The sequence below is a fragment of the Oryctolagus cuniculus genome, chromosome 7 (genome assembly GCF_964237555.1).
Source record: "Oryctolagus cuniculus chromosome 7, mOryCun1.1, whole genome shotgun sequence".
Taxonomy (NCBI): Eukaryota; Metazoa; Chordata; class Mammalia; order Lagomorpha; family Leporidae; genus Oryctolagus; species Oryctolagus cuniculus.
In genome coordinates this window covers 51351836-51376157 of record NC_091438.1, presented here as the reverse complement: position 1 = coordinate 51376157, position 24322 = coordinate 51351836, and the positions used below count along the sequence as shown (strand labels likewise).

Sequence of the window (24322 nt, the reverse complement as noted above, 5' to 3'; positions counted from 1 at the left end):
TGCAGAGAAGAGAATGGAATTACAGAGAGCTAAAGACAAAGTTTCTATTACTTGGGATGTTTTGTTCCTTAAAATACAAAAATTACATAAATCAAATATGCCACAAGGTAAACAATGCAAAAGGTAGGCATTTATCTTTTTACTTTTCTGAATGTTTGAAATATTTCTTAAAGATAGCCCCAAAACTTTGAAGAGACTTTCTTTTTTTGTTTTTAAGATTTATTTATTTGAAATAATAAAGTTACAGAGTTACAGAGAGGCACAGAGGTAGAGAGAGAGAGGTCTTCCATCTGCTGGTTCACTCCCCAGATGCCACAATGGCTGGACCTGTGCCAATCCGAAGCCAGGAGCCAGGAGCTTCCTCTGGGTCTCCCATGTGGATGCAGGGGCCCAAGGATTTGAGCCATCTTCTACTGCTTTCCCAGGCCATAGCAGAGAGCTGGATTGGAAGTAGAGCAGCTGGGTTTTGAACCAGCATCTATATGGGATGCTGGCACTGCAGGCAGCGGTTTTACCCACTATGCCACAGCGCTGGCCCTGACAAGACATTCTTATTGTTGAGAATATTTTATCACTGAAACTAAAGACAGGCATTGTCATTAATCTGATTTCCATCTTTTATTTGAGAGGCAGAGAGAGAGAGAGAGAGAGAGAGAGAAGATCTTCTATACCCTGCTTCACTCTCCAAATGCTCACAATAGCTGAGGCTGTGCTGGGTCCAAATCCAGGTCTCTCACACAGGTGGCAAGCAGGAGCCCAATTAGCTGAGTCATCACTACTGCATCCCAGGATCTTCATTATACGTCACCTTATTTAAGCCTCTACTATAGACATTAAAATGGAGTTCAGAGAACTCGAGTCACTTGTCTATTGTGTCACAACCAAGAAGTTACAGTAAAATTCAAGCTACGTACGTCTAGTTCCAAAGCCTGTAACTTTTCCACTATTGCGCTGATAGTAAGAGCTCTTCTGGAATGTATAAGTAAGGCATGACCTATTCCCATATCAAGGATGGAGGTATCACAAACATTGCAACTTGTTTAACAAGTCATCCAGGAGTATATATCTAGGCAAGGATATGCTGCTCCTAGTGGAAACTCTAGAAAGAAATCCATGAAGAGTTTGATTATATACTTATTTTCCCAACTTTTGCTTATTGTTTATGCCACAGGACATTTAGAGCCTTATCTCCCCCCCTAGGAATTCTGGAAGTCAGTTAATCTATTCAGATGTTTGCTGGCCCTCTTTCTATCGTGAGCTGAATGTGCACCTGTTGTTGGTAGCTAAACACCCTTGAGAGTTCAATGGACATAAATACACGCTCACATCTGCTTCCAGAATTGCCAGGAGAAATGAAAACACGAGACTCTCTGTCCAATTTTAGACTTTGGCTTTACACCTCTAAGAGAAGGGACAATGGGTCAGGTATGACTTCTGTTTGTATACAGCGAGCCAGGATCCACCTACTTAGTTCCTTGACCTTCATTCAGAAGTGGGTTACCCCACTGTCCTCTCCTCTTTACTATAATTATTGATTTTAGTTTCCTGGGAAACAAAACATAACTCAGTTAGAGAATGAGGCCATATCCCAAAGCTACAAATTCCCTTCTCCTCCCTCAACTCTTTGCTGGACTGTTTCGGTTCCTCTGTAACACAATGTCTGCTGGCCCAAGCCTTCCTTTTCTCTTGGCCGTGGCAGAAAGCCAGTCCTCTGCTTTTTAGCTCCCATCTGCAAGCTGATGAACTTGCACAGAAAGGATGGGGAGACCTGTGCCTTAGAGACAGTTGTGGAACTCAGACAGGAACCGTACTCACACCTGCTGGCCTGCTGGAGGTGGAAGGCCAAGGACTTGGGCATCAGGATGGAAGCCTCTGTCAAACACACACCACACAGGAAGGTTCTCTCCCTCTCCCCACCCCGCCCACCTCACACACTCACACACACACCCACACACACACACACAGGCTTCCAGAAGAGAAGGTCTGCAACATTCCCCACATATGGCAAACATATTTAAGGGGAAGCACCATGACTAGAGGCCAATGGGAGAGAAAGAAAAAGAAAATAAGAAAAATCTTCAGTAAGTCTAAATTGTTTCAGTCAGACTGCTGAGAAAGAATGCAAAGGACTGGAGATGAAAATTGTTGGTAAAATCAGCATTTTACCATAGCTAAATTCTTTCCCTGTTTCATGTCGTTACTAGACCTCTTTCTGACATACAACAATAGCACATGGGAAAATAGTCTTTATGATTTAGCTGTAAATAGTTTACTTAACACAATGGAGATGTCTGAAAAGACATTATATAATATAAAAATCTTTCTATTACTTGCAATTTCAAAATTCATATTTTATTTTAAATAATTGTACGTGATGGGTGGGTTAAATTTAACTGACACAGTATAATTGTCTTCTCTGTTACATATTTAATGATCAATTACATGCTTAAAGGATGACCAAACTCTCAGTATAAAGGAACTTTCAAAAATATACAAAAATAGCCTCAAAATTACCTGCTGTATTCGGAAGACAAGAATTTGATATATCAAATTTTCTCAAAATAAGGCCTTCAACTTCTGTTTTACGGTAAAAGTTAGATCTGAACACAAAAATAAACTGAAAATGAAAAGTCTACAGAACTTGTGGTGTAGGAGAAAAAAGGCCAGCTTGCTACCCTCGGGGGCCTCGCTCTCGCTCTTGCAGGCCTGTCAGCCAAGTGAGCTTCAATTCTTTTTTTTTTTTTGACAGGCAGAGTTAGGCAGTGAGAGAGAGAGAGAGAGAGAGAGAGAGAGGTCTTACTTTTCCGTTGGTTCACCCACCAAATGGCTGCCACGGCCGGTGCGCTGCGCTGATCCGAAGCCAGGAACCAGGTGCTTCTCCTGGTCTCCCATGTGGGTGCAGGGCCCAAGCACTTGGGCCATCCTCCACTGCCTTCCTGGGCCACAGCAGAGAGCTGGACTGGAAAAGGAGCAACAGGGACAGAACCCGGCGCCCCGACGGGGACTAGAACCCGGTGTGCCGGCACTGCAGGCAGAGGATTAGCCTAGTGAGCCGTGGCGCCGGCCATACTTCAATTCTTAACAGAGAGCAGGAGGGAGGTGCTGATGGGATTTTCGTAGAAAGGTGACCATGGCTGCCACGGTGGGTAAGGATGGCTGGCCTGTGAGACCAGGGCAGGGGAAAAGGAGTAGAGCTTGAAGTCAGCTCTGAGCCAAGAAGACTGGGAAGGGTTGGCGTTCCCGAAATTGTCCCTTAGCAGGGAAAAGCGGAAGAGTCCTGGTTCTGCCACCCCTGAGCCATCTGCCCTTGGGCAGTAAATCAGATAGTTCCAGATCTGGAGCCTTTACTAAGTACCCAGCCTCTCTCAAAGTTGGTTTGAAAACACATTTTCCAATTTATTTGCTCCTGAAAGAAAAGCAACAGTAACATATAACTCCTGTGGTGTTTTGACAATTGAGAGGAGTCATACATACGAGAGGGCCTGGTAAACCATACTCATTTAAAAATGTTAGGCTTCTAAGAAACATGACATCCAGGTTTTTTTAATAGGTCTAAAAATGCTAGGATTCCTTTCTTTTCAGCCTGCATCCACCGGAGTCTCCGTAGGATGGTCACCTCACTCCTGCTGCAACAGTGATCTTAGCATCTTGAGCTGATCACACAGTGGGAGGAAGCATCACACTGGACCCCACAAAATACTTAATTATTACCTGACAACTGCAAATAAATAAGTGGCAGCTGGCGCTGTGGCACAGTGGGCTAAGCCTCCACCTGTGGTGCCAGCATCCCATATGGCAGCTGGTTCCAATCCAGGCTGCCTCTCTTCTTATCTTGCTCTCTGCTATGGCCTGGGAAAGTAGTAGAAGATGGCCCAAGTCTTTGGGCCCCTGCACCTGTGTGGGAGACCCGGAAGAAGCCCCTGGCTCCTGGCTTCTGATAGGCCCAGTTCCATCCGTTACAATCCTTTGGGGAATGAACCAGATGATGGAAGACCTCTCTCTCTGTCTCTCCTTCTCTCTGTCAGTAACTCTAATTCTCAAATAAATAAATAAATAATTTTTTTAAAAAAGAAAATAAATAAGTAAAAATTTCAAAATATATAGTAACTTTCATTTCGTTTTCCTTTTTTTAGTAATGTTGCTTTTAAAGACAAATGATAAGTGTTGCCAAGAACATGGAGAAAAGGGAACCCCTGTAACTACTGGTTGAAATGTTCATTAGTGCTGTCATTATGGAATATTGTAGAGAAGTTCTCAAAACATTAAAATTAGCATTATCATGTGATCCACCAAGCCCACTCCTGGGTAAATATCCAAAGGAAATGAAGTCTGTTATGTCCAAGAGACATCTGCACTCCCATGGTCACTACAACATTATTCACAATAGTCAAGACACAGAATTAACTCAAATATCCTTCAGTGGCTGAAGGGACCAAGAAAATATGGTATACAAGCACAGGTGAATATTATTCAGCATCAAAAAGCAAATCCTGTCATTTGCTCAATGTGGATGAACTGAGAGGATACTATGTTAAGCAAAAACGGCAGGCACAGAAAGACAAATAGCATGTGATCTCACTTATTTGAAGACTTTAAAAAGTCAAACTCAGAGAAGTAGAGTAGAATAGTGGTTAGGGCCTGGCATTGTGGCAGAGTGGGTGAAGCCTCCACCTGTGATACCAGCATCCCATATAGGCACTGATATGAGTACAAGCTGCTCCACTTCCAATCCAGTTCCAGGCTAATGGCCTGGGAAAAGCAGTGGAGGAAGGTCTCTGCTGCCCAAGTGGGAGACCCTGATGAAGCTCCCAGCTCCTGGCTTCAGGCTGCATCAGCCTCAGCCATTGTGGCCACCTGGGGAGTGAACCAAAGTATGAAAGATGAATCTCTGTGTTTCTTCCCTCTCTGTGTGACTCTGACTTTCAAATAAAGAAATAAAGGTTAAAAAAATAGTGGTAGGCCGGCGCTGCGGCTCACTAGGCTAATCCTCCACCTTGCGGCGCCGGCACTCTGGGTTCTAGTCCCCGTCGGGGCACCAGATTCTGTCCCGGTTGCCCCTCTTCCAGGCCAGCACTCTGCTATGGCCAGGGAGTGCAGTGGAGGATGGCCCAAGTGCTTGGGCCCTGCACCCCATGGGAGACCAGGAGAAGCACCTGGCTCCTGCCATCGGATCAGTGCGGTGCGCTGGCCACGGCGGCCATTGGAGGGTGAACCAACGGAAAAAGGAAGACCTTTCTCTCTGTCTGTCTCTCTCACTGTCCACTCTGCCTGTCCAAAAAAAAAAAAAAAAAAAAAAAAATAGTGGTTATCAGATACAGGTAGTGGGGAAAATGAAGAGATATTAATCAAGGGATACACAATTTCAGTCAGGTAGGAGGAAAAAGTTGAAGGGATTTATTGCACAACATGACTGATGGGCACTCTGGAGTAACAGGTAAAGCTGCTGCCTGCAGTGCTGGTGCACCATATGGGCACTGGTTCGAGTCCCAGCTGTTCCACTTCCAATCCAGCTCTCTGCTATGGCCTGAGAAACAGGAGGAGATGGCCCAAGTCCTTAGGCCTCTGCAGACATGTGGGAGACCCAGAAGAAGCTTCAGGCTCCTGGCTTCAGATTAGCACAACTCCAGCCATTGCGGCCATCTGGGGAGTAAACCAGTGGATGGAAGACCTCTCTCTCTGCCTCTGCATTTGTGAATCTGCCTTTCAAATAAATAAATAAATCTTTAAAAAATGACTATAATTAATAATAGTATATTGTATACTTAAAAATCATGACACTTGAACATCACTAAAAGAGTACAGAAGATTTTAAGCGTTCTCACCATATAAAAAAACAAAGACAAGTATGTGAGGTAATGCATATGTTAACTGGCTTCATTTGACCATTCCATAGTGTCCATTTGTATATTTCAAAACATCATATTATATACCACATATACAATTTATTTACCAATTAAAAATAAGAAAAGGGCCAATTTTTGATATTTGTATCACAAAACATAAATCATTGCTATGATGATGTTTTCATCTACTAGAGCATAGCAAATGTGGTGCTAAGTGTCTACAATAACAACAGGTTCTAGGAAACCAGGTTATTCAATTACACTTCTACTTGAAAATGGTTCTAAGAAGCCAAAGCCAATGCATACCTTTATGGTTTTAAGAGAAAGCATGAGGGAGCTGACGCTGTGGTGTAGCAGGTAAAGCCACTGCCTGCAGCGCCAGCATCCCATATGGCCACCACTTCGAGTCCCAGCTGCTCCACTTCCAATCCAGCTCTCTGCTATGGCCTGGGAAAGCAGCAGAAGATGGCCCAAGTCCTTGGGCCCCTACCCCTGCATGGGAGACCCGGAAAAAGCTCCTGGCTCCTGGCTTCGGATCGGCACAGCTCCAGCCATTGCAGCCAATTGGGGAGTGAACCAGCAGATGGAAGACTCTCTCTCTCTCTCTCTGTCTCTCTCTCTCACTCTGCCTCACCTTCTCTTTCTGTGTAACTCTGACTTTCAAATAAATAAATCAATATTTAAAAAAAAAGAGAGAGAAAAAGCATGAAGAGGATCTTTCCTTCATCACCCATGGGCAACCTGGGGCCTTATGGCCATTCTGAGGGAACTGGTGCTGAATGTTCTTCTTTGAGCATTCTATGGACACTAGGCAAACCTAGTTTTTACTTAACCGAATGAAAATGGTGATGGGCAACTAGGTGGGACATAAGTTCATAGTCACTAAATATCAGAACTAATGAGCTCATCAAGTCTCATTCAAACGGAAGGGGAATTTTATTATCCTTCATGTAAGACAGTCTCTCAAAGTCTCACGTATTGTTGAAGACTCTTCCACAACTGCTATTTGAACAACAAACCACCATTTTTTGGGTCATTTTCTTCTTCTTCTTCTTCTTTTTTTTTAAGATTTTATTGAGAGGCAGAGTTACAGACAGAGAGAAAAAGACAAGAGAAAAGTCGTCCATTCTCTGGTTCACTCTGCAAATGGCCGCAATGGCTGGAGCTGGGCCAACCCAAAGCCAGGAGTCAGGAGCTTCTTCTGGGTCTTCCATATGGGTGCAGGGGTCCAAGCACTTGAACCATCTTCCACTGCTTTCCCAGGCCATAAGCAGAGAGATGGATCCGAAGTGGAACACCAGGGACTCAAACCAGCACAGTAGGCAGAGGCTTAGCCTAAAACACCATAGCACTGGCCCTGGTCATGCTCTTCTTGTGCTTTATATTTTTCAACCCTGAAGTTGTCATGGGAAAATTACAAGAAGAAAATGTAATGTAATGTAAACTATTGAAAATGTCATACCTATAGAAGTCACTGACAAAAATCCTTTGCAAAACAAATAATTGATAGGTAATATTAAAATGCAATTATTCCTTGAGAAATGAACTCAAAGTACAATTGTTGGATGGGGTATTAAATAACCCTTTAATTTTAGACATCACTGAAGAAAGCAAGCCATACCTCATGGATATTAGGCATATTCACCTACAAGAAGTATGGAAATGGATCCTTGTGACTGGGAATACAATTGTTATAAACAGTATAAAATAAGGACCAAAAGTGAATTTGTAACCAAAACAGCTTAGATATAATGAAAATGAAGTGCTTTGCAAAATGCATTAGGAGACTCAAAAAAAAAGTGGCTCTCTTGATGACCAACTCTGCAATGTGGGAGATGGATGCAGGGTCTGAATTAACACTGCTTCATGAGAAGGCACATTCCTTTCAGGAGAAGGTGAGAATCCTTCTGAAGGAGCACGACACAGAAGTGAAAGATCTGGGAACAGCCAGTGTGGCAAAGGCGATGCCTATTGCAGAAGGACCTGCTGGGGAAGGACCTACAGAGCAAGGACCTGTGAGGTAAGGCTGGTGCACAATCAATGCCTCCAAGTCTTTGAAGAGCAGTCATGTGGAAGACAGAGTGGATTTACTGTGTATTTTCAGATAGCAAAAGTTAAATGAACGGATGAAAATTATAGGGAGGCAGATGTTTGCTCAATAAAGCAAGCACTTTATCACAAATAAATCCATCCGACATTGAATTTGAAAAGTCATGTGGAAATATAGGTTTCCTATCAACTATAAGAAAAGAAGATGGGATAAATTGCCTTTAAAGTCCTTTTAATGCGAAGATTCTAGGATTTTATCAAATTATTTCCACATTGGCAACAAGACTGCATTTATTATTTTGAAGAGTCACACTCTTTTCATTTATCACCTATTTTTAAACTGGTTGCTCTGTGCAAATCATCACATTAACTTCTGTGGGTAATAAAACTTACATAAAAAAGATAGGCAGAGGCTTATGACTGAAGAAGGTTTTATATATATGCAGACATGTTGACATGGACCATAACATACATGACAAGCCACTCCTGGAGTTATGTGTGTGCATATACGTTGACAAGCACCATAACATCCATGACAACCACTCCTGGGGTGGGGCTTTGTGCCAAGGTTAAAGCAGACATGCAATGAGGCATGACCTGGTTAGAATTTTCATCTTCTCTGCTAAGACACCTCTTAATTGCCCTGTCTCAGGGCCAGGCTATCAGTCTGTCCAAGAATAAACTGACTCATCCATACTGAAGATATGAGTCAGATATTTTGGCTTTGCTGTGAAGCCTTTCTTGGCTTGGACACAAGACACTGACACATTGTCTTCCAATTTCCCAATTTCTCAAGAGCTATCATACAAAGAATGAACAATAGGAATTATCCAATAGGCCTTCCAAAGGCAATACCCAAGAAAGCAATCTTGGAATTTCTTAAAGTCACTGTTTGCTAAATTTTCGTCTTGATCACAAGATGAGTCAACCACATGAAATCATCAGTTTGAAGGCAATCCAACAAAGGAAAACAATTCAGGGTTAGCATTAATGAGATGCAACAATTTTGGTGTATGAAAGGCTATAAATTTACCCAGCATTGCAGAGAAAAAGTTGAAAAATACTATTGCAGCATAATGATAGTCAATGATAAGAATACAGGTAAAATATTCAATGGAAGCAACCACATTTGATGAAGTAATCCTTGAACAATTTTTTTTTAAATCATAAACAAAAGCTGTATGAACCAAGCCGGCGCCGCGGCTCACTGGGCTAATCCTCCGCTTTGCGGCGCCGGCACACTGGGTTCTAGTCCCGGTTGGGGCACCGGATTCTGTCCCGGTTGCCCCTCTTCCAGGCCAGCTCTCTGCTGTGGCCAGGGAGTGCAGTGGAGGATGGCCCAGGTGCTTGGGCCCTGCACCCCATGGGAGACCAGGAAAAGCACCTGGCTCCTGGCTCCTGCCATCGGATCAGCGCGGTGCGCCGGCCGCAGCGGCCATTGGAGGGTGAACCAACGGCAAAAGGAAGACCTTTCTCTCTGTCTCTCTCTCTCACTGTCCACTCTGCCTGTCAAAAAAAAAAAAAAAAAAAAAAAGCTGTATGAACCATTCGATTTTCTCCTCAACTAATCTGAAAATGAAAGTTTCCTCAGTTGTAACTGGAGACACTGACCTGAGATTGCTGGAAAAGGATGCTTTTGTCTGGGTTTATGCCGCAGGCAAGAAGGGCAGCAGTCATATCCAGGATGCTCTGTCGGAGGATGGTTGGGTCCTGGGGGACTGTGATGGAGTGGAGGTCAACGATGCTGTATAGCACAGAGCCATCCTCATCCTGCAGCCTCACCCAGTTCTCAATGGCTCCCAAATAATTGCCCAGGTGCGGGATTCCTGTAGGCTGGATGCCAGAAAACACTCGCTTCATGCAGTCCTTCTGGAACAAAGAAAAACAAGCATATTTTGCCACAACTCTTTGGTCTACTTTACCATAGTTATGATAGTTGGTTCTGTTTTTGTACACTGCAATTCAACAGAGCATCATCATCATCATTATCATGCATTTATTTTGTACCTACTCTGTACAAATCACCATGCTAGGTGCTATTAGGGGTAGAAAATAAAATGTGAGCTTTTTATGTTGTTCTGTTTATTGGCACTCAAAAGCTTACAAACACATTGCTACACATGAAAAGGTCTCCAACTCCTCAGAAAATGCATTACAGGAGATACATGGTAGCAACATGGTCAAGACCAGACTGGAAAGGCAAATAGGGCACAGGCAGAAGTTCCCAAGAGGAAAAGACAACTGTGTTTCCAGCAGTCAAGAAGAAAGGCTACAGATACAGGGTCAAAACTCACTGGAGATGAAAGAGGCAGTTAAGGGTTATTTTGCAACCAAGTAAGTGAAGCCACAGGATTAGGGATAAAGGCTACTGCTATTTAAGTTTTTTTCTTTTTTTTAAATAATTGCTGATATTATAATTTAGTTTGCAAAATCCTGGGCTAGGAAATAGGAGACATTCTATTTCTGATATACTCCTTGATAGTTGACATTTTTGTGCTTCTGTTTCCTCTCACTTTGGACAAAACATACTTGGTTTTTTATTTCTCCAAAAGAAGTTTTCAATTTTAACTATTTATAAAAAGTTTTGTCATATTCTTCTTTTTATCTGTATTTTGAAGTTTTAATAGGAAAATCAGAAAAAATAAAAGGCAATACAGGGCACAAAAATTCTGCTGTCCTCTGAATGAATTTATATTTTACAGTGAAAAATAAAAAATAAGTATGTATCAGTAAATGTGCTGTAATACATAGTTCCAAAAAAATAAAATGCATCATTATCACTTTTAACTATGATCAGCATAAAAGATGAGCAATGCCATAATTTATAGCAACTGTGGTGTTTAATCCTTACCCAATCCATACCTAAAATGGAAAGTATATTAGTACCTCCAATCTACAGATGAGAACACTGAGGATCACACAGCTCCTAAGTGGGGCAGATGGGATTTCAGGCTTTCTCCACTAGGTACCATGTGTTGCTTAGCCATAGTCTATTAAGACTTTATTATATTCCTCATACTGATTTTGCAAACTTCCTGTAGGTCTGAAATGTGCAAATTAAGTTACAAGGGAAAATTATCATTCTTGTATGTGTGTCTTTGTGTATGAGTATTATGTGCCAACTGTCTCTAGTGCATATGCCTAGGAGCAGAGTTGCTGAGTCATAAGGTACCTAAATGTATGTTAACTCTGTTACAATCTGGTGAACTATTCCCAAGTAGGTAATACTATATACTTTGTACCACCAGCTCCTGTTACTACACAGCCTCTTCAACACATAATACTGCCAATCTTTATTGTTATCTAATCTGTTGGAAATGAGGTATAATCTCATTACGGTCTAATTTTATCTCTGATTATTAAAGAAGTTGATAACTCTTTTATGATTGCTGGCTATTTTTACTTCCTCTTCTCTAAAGAGCCTATTAAAGTCATGCTGTCTGATATTTTTGATTAGATTATATCTTTTTTGGATTTAGAGGTCTGTATACTAATAATTTGTCAATCACTTGTGGAGCAGGTATTTTCTCATTCTGTGGCTATTTTTCTTCTTTTATATTATCTTTTGATGAAGAGAGATTCTTAAATTCATCAAATATGTAACTTTTGACTACAGATATGTCATAGAAGAAATCTTCCAATACCCTGAGGTCATGAAAACATGAGTATTTATACATGTATACATATATAAAGTGTGTGTATGTGCCTTAAATTTGTGTTTTACATTTAGGTCTTTATCCATTTGGAGATTGTTTTGAATATGATGTGGGGTAGGCATCTGATTTTTTCCCCTTATATGATATCTGATTGATACAGCATCATTTCTTGAAAAGACTGCCTTTTTCCACTACTCTGAAATGCCATCTGTCATAAACCAAGGATCCTTATATGATGAATCTGCCCAGGGCTGGTCTTTCTGTCCCATTAGTCTATGTGTCTATATTTATCAAATCACCCTTTAATAAGTACTAGAACCTGATGAAGTGAGTCTTTCCCCCTTTTTTTTTTTTGTTTGTTTGTTTGTTTTAATCAAGAGTATTCCAGCCATCCTTGGCCCTTTGTACTTTCCAATACATCTTCAGAAGCATCTTGTCTGATCCCAAGAGAAAAAAAAAATCTGTTGCGGTTTTGACCAGGATTACCTTAAGTGTATAGATAGCTTTGGATGGAAACAATATCTTTACAATATTGAATCCTGCAGTCCAGGAAATGATGAACCATGTTAACCCTACACTAGCTTCTGGGAGTCAATCTACCTGAGCTAGGTGAATGCCAAGGCTATTTAAATTCTTCCCTTCCCATTACCCCCAAACTCCAAATCCTACAAATGCAGTCTAGTTTCCTCTGTATTCCTAAGAAGGCACCCCTCAAATAGGATGCCTCTTCATAGCTCCATGGTTCAAGTCTTCAAGGGGAGGCCTCAAAGACCTATGGTTCTGACAGTATGAAAAGTATCTTTTATGTAACTCAAAATAAATATAATCCACACATACACACATACAGTCTCAAAATTACTAACTTGCAAAATCACAATTAAGAAACAGTATTTTTAAAACAGTTCCTAATTGAGAATTCAGCCCAGAGGTGGGGAGGGGGTGAAGGGGGAAGAGGAAGAGAGAGAGACAGAGAGAGAGACAGAGAGAGCGTGCGAGCGAGAGAACTGAGTGAATACATATGAGTGAGCTTTCCCCGGTATCAAGGGACCTTAACCATCTCTGGGTTCCTGATATGGGAATAAGCAAAGGAGTTTTCAGTGTAGTAAAAAATGATTAATGGTCTTTAGGGTTGATTGATGAAGAGAGAAAGCAAAGCAGAAAAACAAACTCTGAACTTAATAAATAGAAAGGAGAAAAAAACCATCCAGAAATACTTGACCTAGGAAGAAGAGACTGTTTATGGTAATATAAAGGGTTATGAAGACCAGCAATATTAAACTGAAAAAAAGAATATGAATATTTCCACATAAATTCCTCCATGGTCAAACTAAGAAATTATTCCCCAAGAGAAATGGAGAAAACAAATTCTTGAGAAAACTAGAAGAGAAAAGCACTACAAGAGAGACTGTGGGAAAAAGGATCTGTGACCAGTGGGAATGGGCTAGACATGATCTAATGCATCTTTTCCATTCTCTGGTTTCTGGGACTCTACACACCAGTGCAGAAGGAATGATTTTTATCAAGAAATAAGAGCAACAAGAACTGTTTCATTCAATTTTCAAGGAACTATTGAAAAAATACAGTTTCTAAATGGGAATTGGATCCCTGGTCTTAAAAAATATACAGAGAGTGTCCTGCTCTTCAGCGGTGAGTTTATGTTCCTGTCTGTTCCCCCTGCAGGAGTCAGCAGGCAGCCTCACAGCATGGCAGGGGACATACTCCTGGCACCATGAAATCACAGGGTTGGAATGCAGAGTTGGGGTGGTGGGAGGTTGGGGGTTCTGTGTTCAAAAGCACTAGAGTAGGAAAGAATGAAAATGAAAGGAGCACAGGCTTCCCAGTGGACAGCAGGCAAACCACAAAGAAAACAGCTTCAAGACTAACCCACAGGCATCGCCTCAAGGGAAGGCTGGAGCATCAGCCCACAGTTCCAACCTGGTGCATGGAGGACAGAAAAGCAGCTCATTACCCAGAGGTCTGTAATGTCATTTCAGGCATATGCTCCCAACAAATGCCCTTTCTGTCCACACTGGCTCATTTTACAGCAGACCCACCACTGCCACTGGGCAGCTCTAGGCCTGGGATTCAATATACAACAAAAGAGAAGGTGGGTGTTGGAATCTAACATGGCACACACTTGCCAATTGACAGAGCTAAAACTACTTCTGTTGTAAGCTACTGAGCATAACCAAAATTTATAATTTTCTCAATTTTAATTACTGGGCTCAAAAGAAATTGAAAAATTTCAAATGTAATTATGGCAAAAAGGCAATTTTTTTTGTGATTGCCCAAAGGAAGCTTCTGTCTTTGACATCAAGTGGATGAGACATATCAGAAGAAGACCGCTTACCAGCTTCTCAAACACTGTCAACCTCAGTATCATGGTGGGAAACAAACGTTCTAACTCCTCTTGCACGGTCCTGCTTGTGCCCAGCTGTCACATCGATTGTTCATTCATCAGCTTCGTTTTCATAACAGTCACGAAGTAAACCCAGAACAACCTTTATGTCTTACCAGAATAGCATTTCAATCACAGATACTAATTAAAAAAAGAGTAATCAATAACAATACCTGCTAATCAGGCTGGACATTTCTTTCTATAAGTCTACTGATTGTTCTAATTGTGTATAAATTCAGGCTATCATTGGACCTCTCCTTCCATAGCTCTTTGATAGTGTCGCTCAAGTCTGTCATTTACATTGTACCCAGGGCTGTTTCAACCCTGGGCTCCTGAAACATACCTTCAACACTTTCATGACAGTATCTCTGTAATTAAGGATTTAAAAGTTACCAGGGAGGAGGCACAGAAAAACAGCACCATCGCCCTGCCTGAAGGAGCCTCCTCCAGGGCTCGGCTTTGGCCTCAGCTCAGATGTGTTCTGCCGCAGTCAGCGCTTTCCTCCAGGAAGCTTGGACAGCCCTGGTCCGTGGAGAAACGCTCACTCAGCACCAAGAAAAATGGGTTCATTGCTGCTTAGAAATGAAACCAGATGCTCAGACATGGGAATCAGTATAGTAAATATTAATTCAGCATAGGGGAAAGCAGGTCTTATATCACCCCCAAATGAGAAACAATACACAGGTCAACAATGAAAACTGAAAAAAAAAATATTTTTAAAAAGAAGGAGTACAGGCCGGCGCCGCGGCTCACTAGGCTAATCCTCCGCCTTGCGGCGCCGGCACACCGGGTTCTAGTCCCAATCGAGGCACCGGATTTTGTCCCGGTTGCCCCTCTTCCAGGCCAGCTCTCTGCTGTGGCCAGGGAGTGCAGTGGAGGATGGCCCAAGTGCTTGGGCCCTGCACTCCATGGGAGACCAGGAGAAGCACCTGGCTCCTGCCATCGGATCAGTGCGGTGCGCCGGCCACGGCGGCCATTGGAGGGTGAACCAATGGCAAAAGGAAGACCTTTCTCTCTGTCTCTCTCTCTCACTGTCTACTCTGCCTGTCAAAAAAAAAAAAAGGAGTAAAGGAGGGACAAACCCATTACATTGTGATAAGCACTTAATATCTGTTGTTAGCCCCGTGAAAGAGTTTAAAAGTAGTAAATGTGATTTTAAAAATCTTTTCTACAAGATGGCCCAAGTGCTTGGGGCCCTGCACCCACATGGGAGACCTGGAGGCTTCAGATTGGCACAGCTCCGGCCATTGCAGCCAGCTGGGGAGTGAACCAGCATCCGGATGGAAGAACTCTCTCTCTCTCTCTGCCTCTCCTCTCTCTGTGTAACTCTTTCAAATAAATAAAAAAATAAATAAATCTTTAACAACGACAACAAAAAACTTTTCTACAGCTAATCTAAGTTACTTCCAAATTTTTAGAGCTGTGTAGCTATCTTCCCTCCCTCTGCTGTACTACCCTTCTACCATGTTCAGGAATGCTGTGGCAGATGTGTTTCCTTCTTGTGATGAAACATAGCCATCAGAAACATCCCCTGCGCCTTTCACCTGCCTCATCTCACTCAGTGGAGGCAGGAATCACTGCCCTCACGGACCAGGGAAGGGCAGCGCCAGGGTAAACAGCCAGGGAAGTCAGGTCTGGATCTAAGTTCCTGACACTGAACTCCAAGCTCTGTGCTCCTTCTAGCACCTGGGGCTGCTTCCAGTTCAGAACGTCTTTCCTTCCAAACAGGCTGGCAGCACCCAGCTACTACCCCAACACACCTCCCCGCCGCCCCAGCACCCTCTCCAAAGTGGGAGTACACCAAGGAGATGTTCATCAGAAGGCCACGGGCATACAGCTAGTGGTCCAGCTGGGAGCAGAATCCAGAACTTCAGCCCGACAGACTGAACAACATTCTTCCATTCTTCCCCTGTTTTTTTTTTTTTTCTGTTTGAATGCATATCCCCTCCAACATCTGTGCTGCAACTTAATCCGTGTGGTGGGAGAATGAAGAAGCGGGACTTTTTTTTCTTTAAAGTGATTAAGTCAGTCGTGAGTCTTTCGTCCTCAGTCTCCCCTCCGTGTTAGGACGGCTTTCCTCCCCTCTGAGTGATACGGCAACAAGACGCTCCCTTAGAAGCAGAGAGCAGCCCTTACCAGGCACCACTGCTGAAACCTTGGCCTTGGACTTTCCAGCCTTGGGAAAGGAAAGGGATGTCTGTCTGTTACTTATAAATTACCTAGTCTGGGCTATGGCATTACAGCCACACAAACGGACTGTACCACCAGGTTTGTTCAGTTACAAGGCTCTCTTCTGCAGCTATTCCTTTTGTATTTAAACATCTCTTGGAGCTGTTTTCTTCAGATTTTTATCCCCCTGTCAAACAGCACCTTAGTATCTTCCCATTAGGCAGAGATGGGCAGATACAAAGTCATGGCTTTGGTCCATCGTTACTTCAGAGCAGCCCAGCCACATTTAAGAACAAAAGTTCTATGTAAGTGCAGAATAAACTGGACAGTCCCTTTAGCTTTTATTAGAAAATTAATGAAATTAAATTGATATATTACCTGGTCATAACATAAATAACGATAACATGACAGGTAGTATAAAATATGCTTAATTCCTATTAATACTGCTTTATAAATCCAATTAACAGGTATCATATTCTTACCACAAATGTCCTGACTACCACTGCATAATTTATTTTTATATTGAATGGAACAGTAACTACAGGCAAGAGCTCATGAAGTACTACAATGTTTATAACACGAAGAATGATCTGAAAAGCTTAAAAAAAAGGGACTGGTTTTTCTTTTTTTTTTTTTTTAAAGATTTATTTTATTTATTTGAAAGAGTTACAGAGAGGTAGAGATAGAGAGAGAGGTCTTCCATCCGCTGGTTCACTCCCCAAATGGCTGCAATGGCCGGAGCTATGCGAATCTGAAGCCAGGAGCCAGGAGCTTCTTTCAGGTCTCCCACGCAGGGGCAGGGGCCCAAGCCCTAGGGCCATCTTCCATTGCTTTCCCAGGCCATAGCAGAGAGCTGGATTGGAAGTGAGGCAGCTGGGATTCGAACAAGTGCCCACATAGGATACTGGCATTGCAGTGGGTGGCTTAACCTGTTGCACCACAGTGTCAGCCCCTGAAATGCAATATTACTACTAGATGTGCCCAATACATAGAACAGCCCAAAAAAGGCTTGGCAGGTGGCTGGATAATGGGAGGGTTAGTGGGAGAGCCCAGCAGAGGTCCCTGTCTGGTCTTTTAGTCTCACCTTAGCCAACATAAGAAGGGGACTACACAGAGCATGTTCGAAAACCACTCGATTCGAGACATTTTCAAAACATTAGTATTCTGGCCGGCGCCACGGCTCAATAGGCTAATCCTCCGCCCATGGCACTGGTACACTGGGTTCTAGTCCCATTCGGGAGGCCGGATTCTGTCCCGGTCGCTCCTCTTCCTGTCCAGCTCTCTGCTGTGGCCCGGGAGTGCAGTGGAGGATGGCCCAGGTCCTCAGGCCCTGCACCTGCATGGGAGACCAGGAGAAGCACCTGGCTCCTGGCTTCAGATTGGCGTGGTGCGCCTGCTGCAGCGTGCCAGCCACAGTGGCCACTGGGGAGGTGAACCAATGGAAAAGGAAGACCTTTCTCTCTGTCTCTCTCTCTCACTGTCCACTCTGTTAAAAAAAAAAAAAATTAGTATTCTATTGAAAATGAAACCTAACTTCCTCAGGGTCATAGGAAATATACAGCAGCATCAAGTTCTTAGAAAAGAGCCTGGGATGAAGTGTAAATCCCCCATATACTGACTCAGCATAGCTCCTCTCTTCTTTCCTCTGGGTGCTCAGACTTGGTGGGGCAGATCATGCCCTTCGATCACACGATGTGGGGAGCTCATCAAATGACTGGCTCCTGTGCAGCTTATCTCCTCTGTGTTTACTAGTCCCTAATCCTAGAAGGTCTTGTACCCTTTTCTGCCTGGGAAACTCCCCTAAGTCCTAACCCCCTATCAGTCTCTCCCTGATTCTTCAACACACTCCCCCCCCTCCCCCTTCAGTCTCTCTCTATGCAGAACAGATCCGTCCGTCATCAGTTTTTCATTACTGCACATATCATAAAGGCACATGGGAAATATTTTCTTATTTGCTGAGTAAATATTTTCCTACCTAGTGTATGAGCTCTTCTAGGGAAGGGGTTTTCTGTCTCATCTTTATATTCTCAGCAAAGAGCATGGTGCTGGGGACACTGTGGGCACTGAATAACTGTTAACTGGATGCATGACAAAGCACTTTGGCTCCAAACATAAAGGGCACTGTTAATCATAAACAAAATGAACCCAATGTTCCAATTATAGGCACTTGCTAAACAAGTTAGGTTCTAAGAGTTTGCTTGAAAATTGGCTTTCTGAAATTCAGAAACCCAATTCTTTAATGGTGGTTAAGATCCTGGGGGACAGCGCATCAAAGCTTTTTAGAGCCCACAATATTCCTGAAAACTAATTTTAACAACGTGATCTCCGCTGTATGTAAACACATTCATAAAATTATTTACATGGGAAACTGAAATTCAAGTTCCATTTCGGCACTCTGGAAAACTTTCCAGTGGTGGCTCTGATTCTGAAATAGAAGGGATTTAGGGGAAATAATCTGTATAAAGAGCATGTTTTATCTGCACATAAAATTTTTTAAAAAGATGTATGTATGTATTTATTTATTTATTTATTTGAAAGTCACAGGGAGATAGAGGAGAGACAGAGAGATCTTCCATTCGCTGGTTCATGCCCCAGATTGCCTCCATGGCCAGGGCTGGGTGCAGCCAGGAGCCAGGAGCTTCATCCAGGTCTCCCACATGGGCCATCTTCTGCTGCTTTTCCCAGTCCATTAGCAGTGAACTGGATCAGAAGTGGAGCAGCAGGGACATGAACCAGCGCCTATATGGGACATCAGCATTACAGGTGGCAACTTAACCTGCTATGCCACAACACTGGCCCCAAGTAAAAAAAATCTTTTTAAATTAGATTGAATGATGACTTGGCAGTGGGCAACATGCTGAAGCCTCCTCCAACACCCATTTCCTTTGCTAACAGTGGTATTTTGAGTATGGACCACCTGAGGCAGTGGCCATGGCCACTGCTAGTGAAAGAGAGCAGAAGGTGGGAGGAAGGGATTGCAGCAGAGAGTCTGAGTATGTTCTGTTCCATCTGATCACCATAAAGTGAGAAATGGTTAGGAATGCAAATTTTGGGGTCCCAAACCCTATCCATGAAGTCAGGAATTCCAAGGGTGGGGTTTATCCCAAAAGAGATGAGAGAAGTTATGAAATCCATGCTGTAATAATCCTTCCAGATGATTCTGATGCATGCTAAACTATGAGAGGGGCTTTTGGACACCAGTAATAAAATTCACTTCAACCGGGGCTAGAACTGTGGCATGGTGGGTAAAGTCACCATCTGTGAAGCAGGCATCTCATTTGGGCACTGGTTCACGTCCTGGATGCTCCACTTCCCATTTAGCTCACTGCTAATGGCCTGGGAAAAGCAGCAAAAGGTAGCCCAAGAGTTTGGACCCCTTCCACCCACATGGGAGATCTGGATGGAGCTCCTGGTTTCTGGCTTTGGCCTGTCCCTGCCCTGGTCACTGTGGCCATCTGGGGAATGAATCAGCAGACGGAAGATTCTCTTCCTCAGTCTCACCCTCTCTCTCTGTAACTCTGACTTTCAAATAAAAATAAATAAATAAATCTTTAAAACAGAAATTAACTTCAACTGCATAGAATGAGGTACTAATGGAAACACTACAAATGACAGAGAGCAGATGCCTTCTAAGTAAACCGTTCTCAATTTCGGCTGTGTGGTAGTCATCTGAGAGTCTTAAAAAATACAGATGGGTTCCAACCCAAGAGATTCTGACTTAATCAGTTTGGGATTTGGCATGGGCACTAGGATTTTTTTTTTAAAGCTCCCCAGGTAATTCTAATGTGAGGCCAAGATTGAGAAACCACTGTAACCAGCCAACTACTATATAATTATTCCCCAAAGCTGCCAACCTGCTAGGAAACACAGAAACACACATGCACACACATATAAAGGCTGCAAAAATGTGAAGAGTAAGTTCACTTGCTCATACTTTACATTTTCAGGTAACAAGATCTCTGATACAATTCTTTATGAAGGTATTGTCAGAGGCCCCTTTGGCTTCAGGAAATTTGGATAGCACATTTGGCAGCCGTGAAGGGTAGGAGATCATATCTAGTTCCACAAATCCTTATGGCTCAGGGATTCAGAAAGCATTTGGGACCTGTATTTTACCAAGAAAGTAATCCCACTAAGAGAATTTTAACATCAGAACTGTAATAGTTTTTTTTTTTTTTTTTTTTTTTTTTTTTTTTTTTTTTTTTACAGAGTGGACAGTGAGAGAGAGGAGACAGAGAGAAAGGTCTTCCTTTGCCGTTGGTTCACCCTCCAATGGCCGCCGCGGCCGGCGCGCTGCGGCCGGCGCACCGCACTGATCCGATGGCAGGAGCCAGGAGCCAGGTGCTTTTCCTGGTCTCCCATGCGGGTGCAGGGCCCAAGCACTTGGGCCATCCTCCACTGCACTCCCTGGCCACAGCAGAGGGCTGGCCTGGAAGAGGGGCAACCGGGACAGAATCCGGCGCCCCGACCGGGACTAGAACCTGGTGTGCCGGTGCCGCTAGGCGGAGGATTAGCCTAGTGAGCCGCGGCGCCGGCCTTAGAACTGTAATAGTTGTAGGACAAAATTATCTCTGCCTAGAATCTTTTCTATGCATCTCCTGGCCTGGCAAACTCCCTAATTTCTTCTGATCTCCTCTCCCATCAGAGTCTGGATTTAACACTGAAGTAGCTATAGTTGTGCCTCATGGTTGGTGTAGATGGTTGAAGAAAACCTAGCCTAAAAGGTAGCTCTACTTGAGTGAAGCTGAGATGTCAGAAAGTGTTAAACACAATGTAGGAAATAATTCCATGACTATCCCGTATGTTCTAATCCTCTGAGAGACAGCATGGATTTCTTATGAGGTACCAACACAACACACAGAGAAAAATATTTCTGAAGTTATTTTCCTGGCATATAGGTAGTTCACGAAAAAAGGGATCTCTGGCTGTCCCAATCTCTACGAGGTGAAGCAATTCTCTATTTCCCTTTCTCATCACCCAACCTGTAGGCTGGTACAGTCCTCAGGGCTGTCCCAAGCACATCCACATTCAGACACTCTGTCAACTCAGATTGTTAACTCAACTTTAGACTAAGTTCTAGAAATGCCAAACAGTGAAATATGGCTATGACAACTAGTTTGGCCATGGTTAAGCAGCAGGATCTAGTGTCAGACTGCCCAGATTCAAGTCCCTCTTCTATGACTTGTGTGGACTTGACCATCTACAGAACGGGAATAACAACAGTATTAAGGCCTAGGATAGTTAGGAGGATGGCGATGAGCTTATCAGCAGTAAGTGCTCAGGGCCTGACATGCAACCAGCAGTCCATAAGTTTAGCTCACCATCTAAGGAGGTTGAAATCTCAAATGTTTTGACTCAACCATACAATGTGTGGAAATATGTCCTATGGAAACACTCACACAAGCATAGAAGGATACATGATGCTCCCACATGACTATTTAATCATAAAAGGACTACAAGTGGCCGGCGCCGTGGCTCAATAGGCTAATCCTCCGCCTAGCGGTGCCGGCACACCGAGTTCTAGTCCCAGTTGGGGCACCGGATTCTGTCCCGGTTGCCCCTCTTCCAGGCCAGCTCTCTGCTATGGCCCAGGAGTGCAGTGGAGGAAGGCGCAAGTGCTTGGGCCCTGCACCCCATGGGAGACCAGGAGAAGCACCTGGCTCCCTGCTTTGGATGGGCGCGGTGCACCGGCTGCAGCACGCCTGCCACAGCGGCCATTGGAGAGTGAACCAACGGTAAAGGAAGACCTTTCTCTCTGTCTTTCTCTCTCACTGTCCACTCTGCCTGTCAAAAAAAATAAAATAAAATAAAAAAAAAGGACTACAAGTAATCAAGTATTTTAGTAGAGGAAATATTAAATAAATCCTATTTTTTTTTCCTATAATGCAATGCTATGGAATAGGTAAGAATGTAGGGACCATAAGTCCTGAAAGGCAATACACAGTAGGGGTGAGGAGCCTGAGTTGAGAGTCAGTACACGTGAGTCCAATGCCAGCTGTGTTGTGCACTCTCTGTATTTGCTTGGGCAAATCATAGAACTTCCTCGTCCATAAATTAGTAAGGATAACAGTACCCTCCAAAGGCCCAAGAATGGTGGTTTTACATAAACATTTGTCAAACGGGTAAATGCTGACGAGGAAGGCAGGATGCACACCCAGGGAATGGGAGTGATGATTTGCTTTTTGACACTTTCATAGAGTTTAACTGGTCTCTTTAAGGGTATGAACACTTTCTGTCACCAAATTTTAAACACTGGCCTACCTTTTCTGCATAGGGCTTGATTAAATGAACTGACCTGTAAGAGCTTCACACTGCCAGGAACATCAGTAATTACAATTTATATTTTACATAATAGGAAAAAAATATATAAATAAAGTGATCTATGAAGCTTACTCATGAAGTTATTTGTAAAACATGACAACGTAAACAATATGATATAATTTAAAAATTCTAAAACATGGTATAAGTTCTAGGGATCAGAGAGTGTCAGGTTCCAACCCCCTCTGTGCCTTTTACAAATCATTTCACCTCTTTGAACCACAGTTTTGGTATTGAACAATAAGGCTCATGATAATAATATCTAACATTTCTTGACTGTTTACTATGTGGGAAAAACTTTAGAAGAGCTACAGACAGATTACCTCATTTAATCCTTGAAAAAGTTCTGAGGTGAGTAGAACCATCATCACTGTTTTACAGAAGAGGAAAACAAGGCAGAGAGGAGTTAAGTAAATGGCACAAAGCTAGTGAACAGTGGAGGCAGGACAGGAACCCAGGTAGATTCACTTCAGTCTTTGGAAGGAGATGAAAAAATAGCAAGGTACTCAATAAATATTTGCTTTTATCACCCTGGTCCATTAAGTGATGCTACCTCCTAGACTGTACGACCTAATAGCTTATTGAATTTTACGCTATAATAAACTTTTTAGGGGATGTGTGGCTCTCTCCCTTACACAGCTCACACTAAAGATAACTGCTTGATGTACTTGTTTGCATCGAGAAGTGGTGGCCCGTACCAGGGCAGGTGACAAGGACAGTAGTTCTTATTCATCTGGGCAGCAGCTTCAGTGCTAATTCTAAACACAGGTGGTGAGAGAGACAGCCAACAGGAAGGGGAAGGAATCGTTGCTGACATGTACAGCAGGGAAGATTGATGGTTTCCCTCTCTCTTTTTCCCTAGTGCATCGGCCTGGGGGCAGAGACATAGGCGCTGCTGTGCTGGGGACAGTAAAATACACAGCACAGTGTCTGCTTTGCTGCAACGCTGATTAATGAGACCAAAATGACACGGAAAACAGGCAGTGCTTCGGACAGAAAATTCACAGGCATTTCTTTCTTTAGTGATTTCAACAAAAGCGGTTCCCATAAACTACCAGGTTTGAACTGGAATACCCTGTGGTTAGCGCAATGCAGGGGTATAGCTGGTACAATGCATGGCACAAAGGGTTAGAGTGTGAGTGGAGACTGAAATGAAATAGAGTCACCACCAGCTGGGTGCAGTCCCAACATGAATTCCTTCTGTTTAACTGATTGGCCAAAAAGCTTCTGTATTTTCAATCCTGGCTAATGACACACCTATCCAGTCAATTTTTGGATTTTTTTTTTTTTTTACAGCAGACAGGCAGAGTTAGACAGTGAGAGGGAGAGACAGAGAGAAAGGTCTTCCTTCCATTGGTTCACCCCCCAGGTGGCTGCTATGGCCGGTGCGCCGCGCAGATCCGAAGCCAGGAGCCAGGTGCTTCTCCTGGTCACCCATGCGGGTGCAGGGCGCAAGCACTTGGGCCATCCTCCACTGCCTTCTCGGGCCATAGCAGAGAGTTGGACTGGAAGAGGAGCAACCGGGACAGAATCCGGCGCCCCGACCAGGACTAGAACCCGGGGGTGCCGGCGCCGCAGGCGGAGGATTAACCTAGTGAGCTGCGGTGCTGGCCCAGTTTTTGGATCTTAAGAATTATTTCTGATTCTCTCTCCTTTCCTTCATCATATTCTACAGGTTCAAATCCCAGATTCTCCAATGTCAAGGCAAGTATTTGTGCATCCATCCTCCACCTGAAATAAAAAATTTTAATAGTGCTAAATAAGAAAATTATTGCAAAAGTTAAATGAATTAGTACATAACAAAGTGCTAAGAATGGTGCATGGCACAGAGAAAGTGCTCAGTAATTATTACCTAACCTTATTATCATCATCTAATCAATTACTAAATC

General features: G+C 43.3%; 1 protein-coding gene across 3 annotated transcripts in view; it reads right to left on the bottom strand.

Annotated features, from left to right (window-relative positions):
• Positions 1-24322, bottom strand: part of WARS2 (tryptophanyl tRNA synthetase 2, mitochondrial) — a 114164-nt gene that overhangs the window by 53981 nt on the left and 35861 nt on the right. For all 3 annotated transcript variants that reach the window (XM_051858754.2, XM_051858753.2, XM_002715691.5), the window contains exon 2: positions 9504-9761. In XM_051858754.2, the coding sequence (XP_051714714.2) occupies positions 9504-9761 (258 nt within the window). The remainder of the gene's footprint in view (positions 1-9503; positions 9762-24322) is intronic.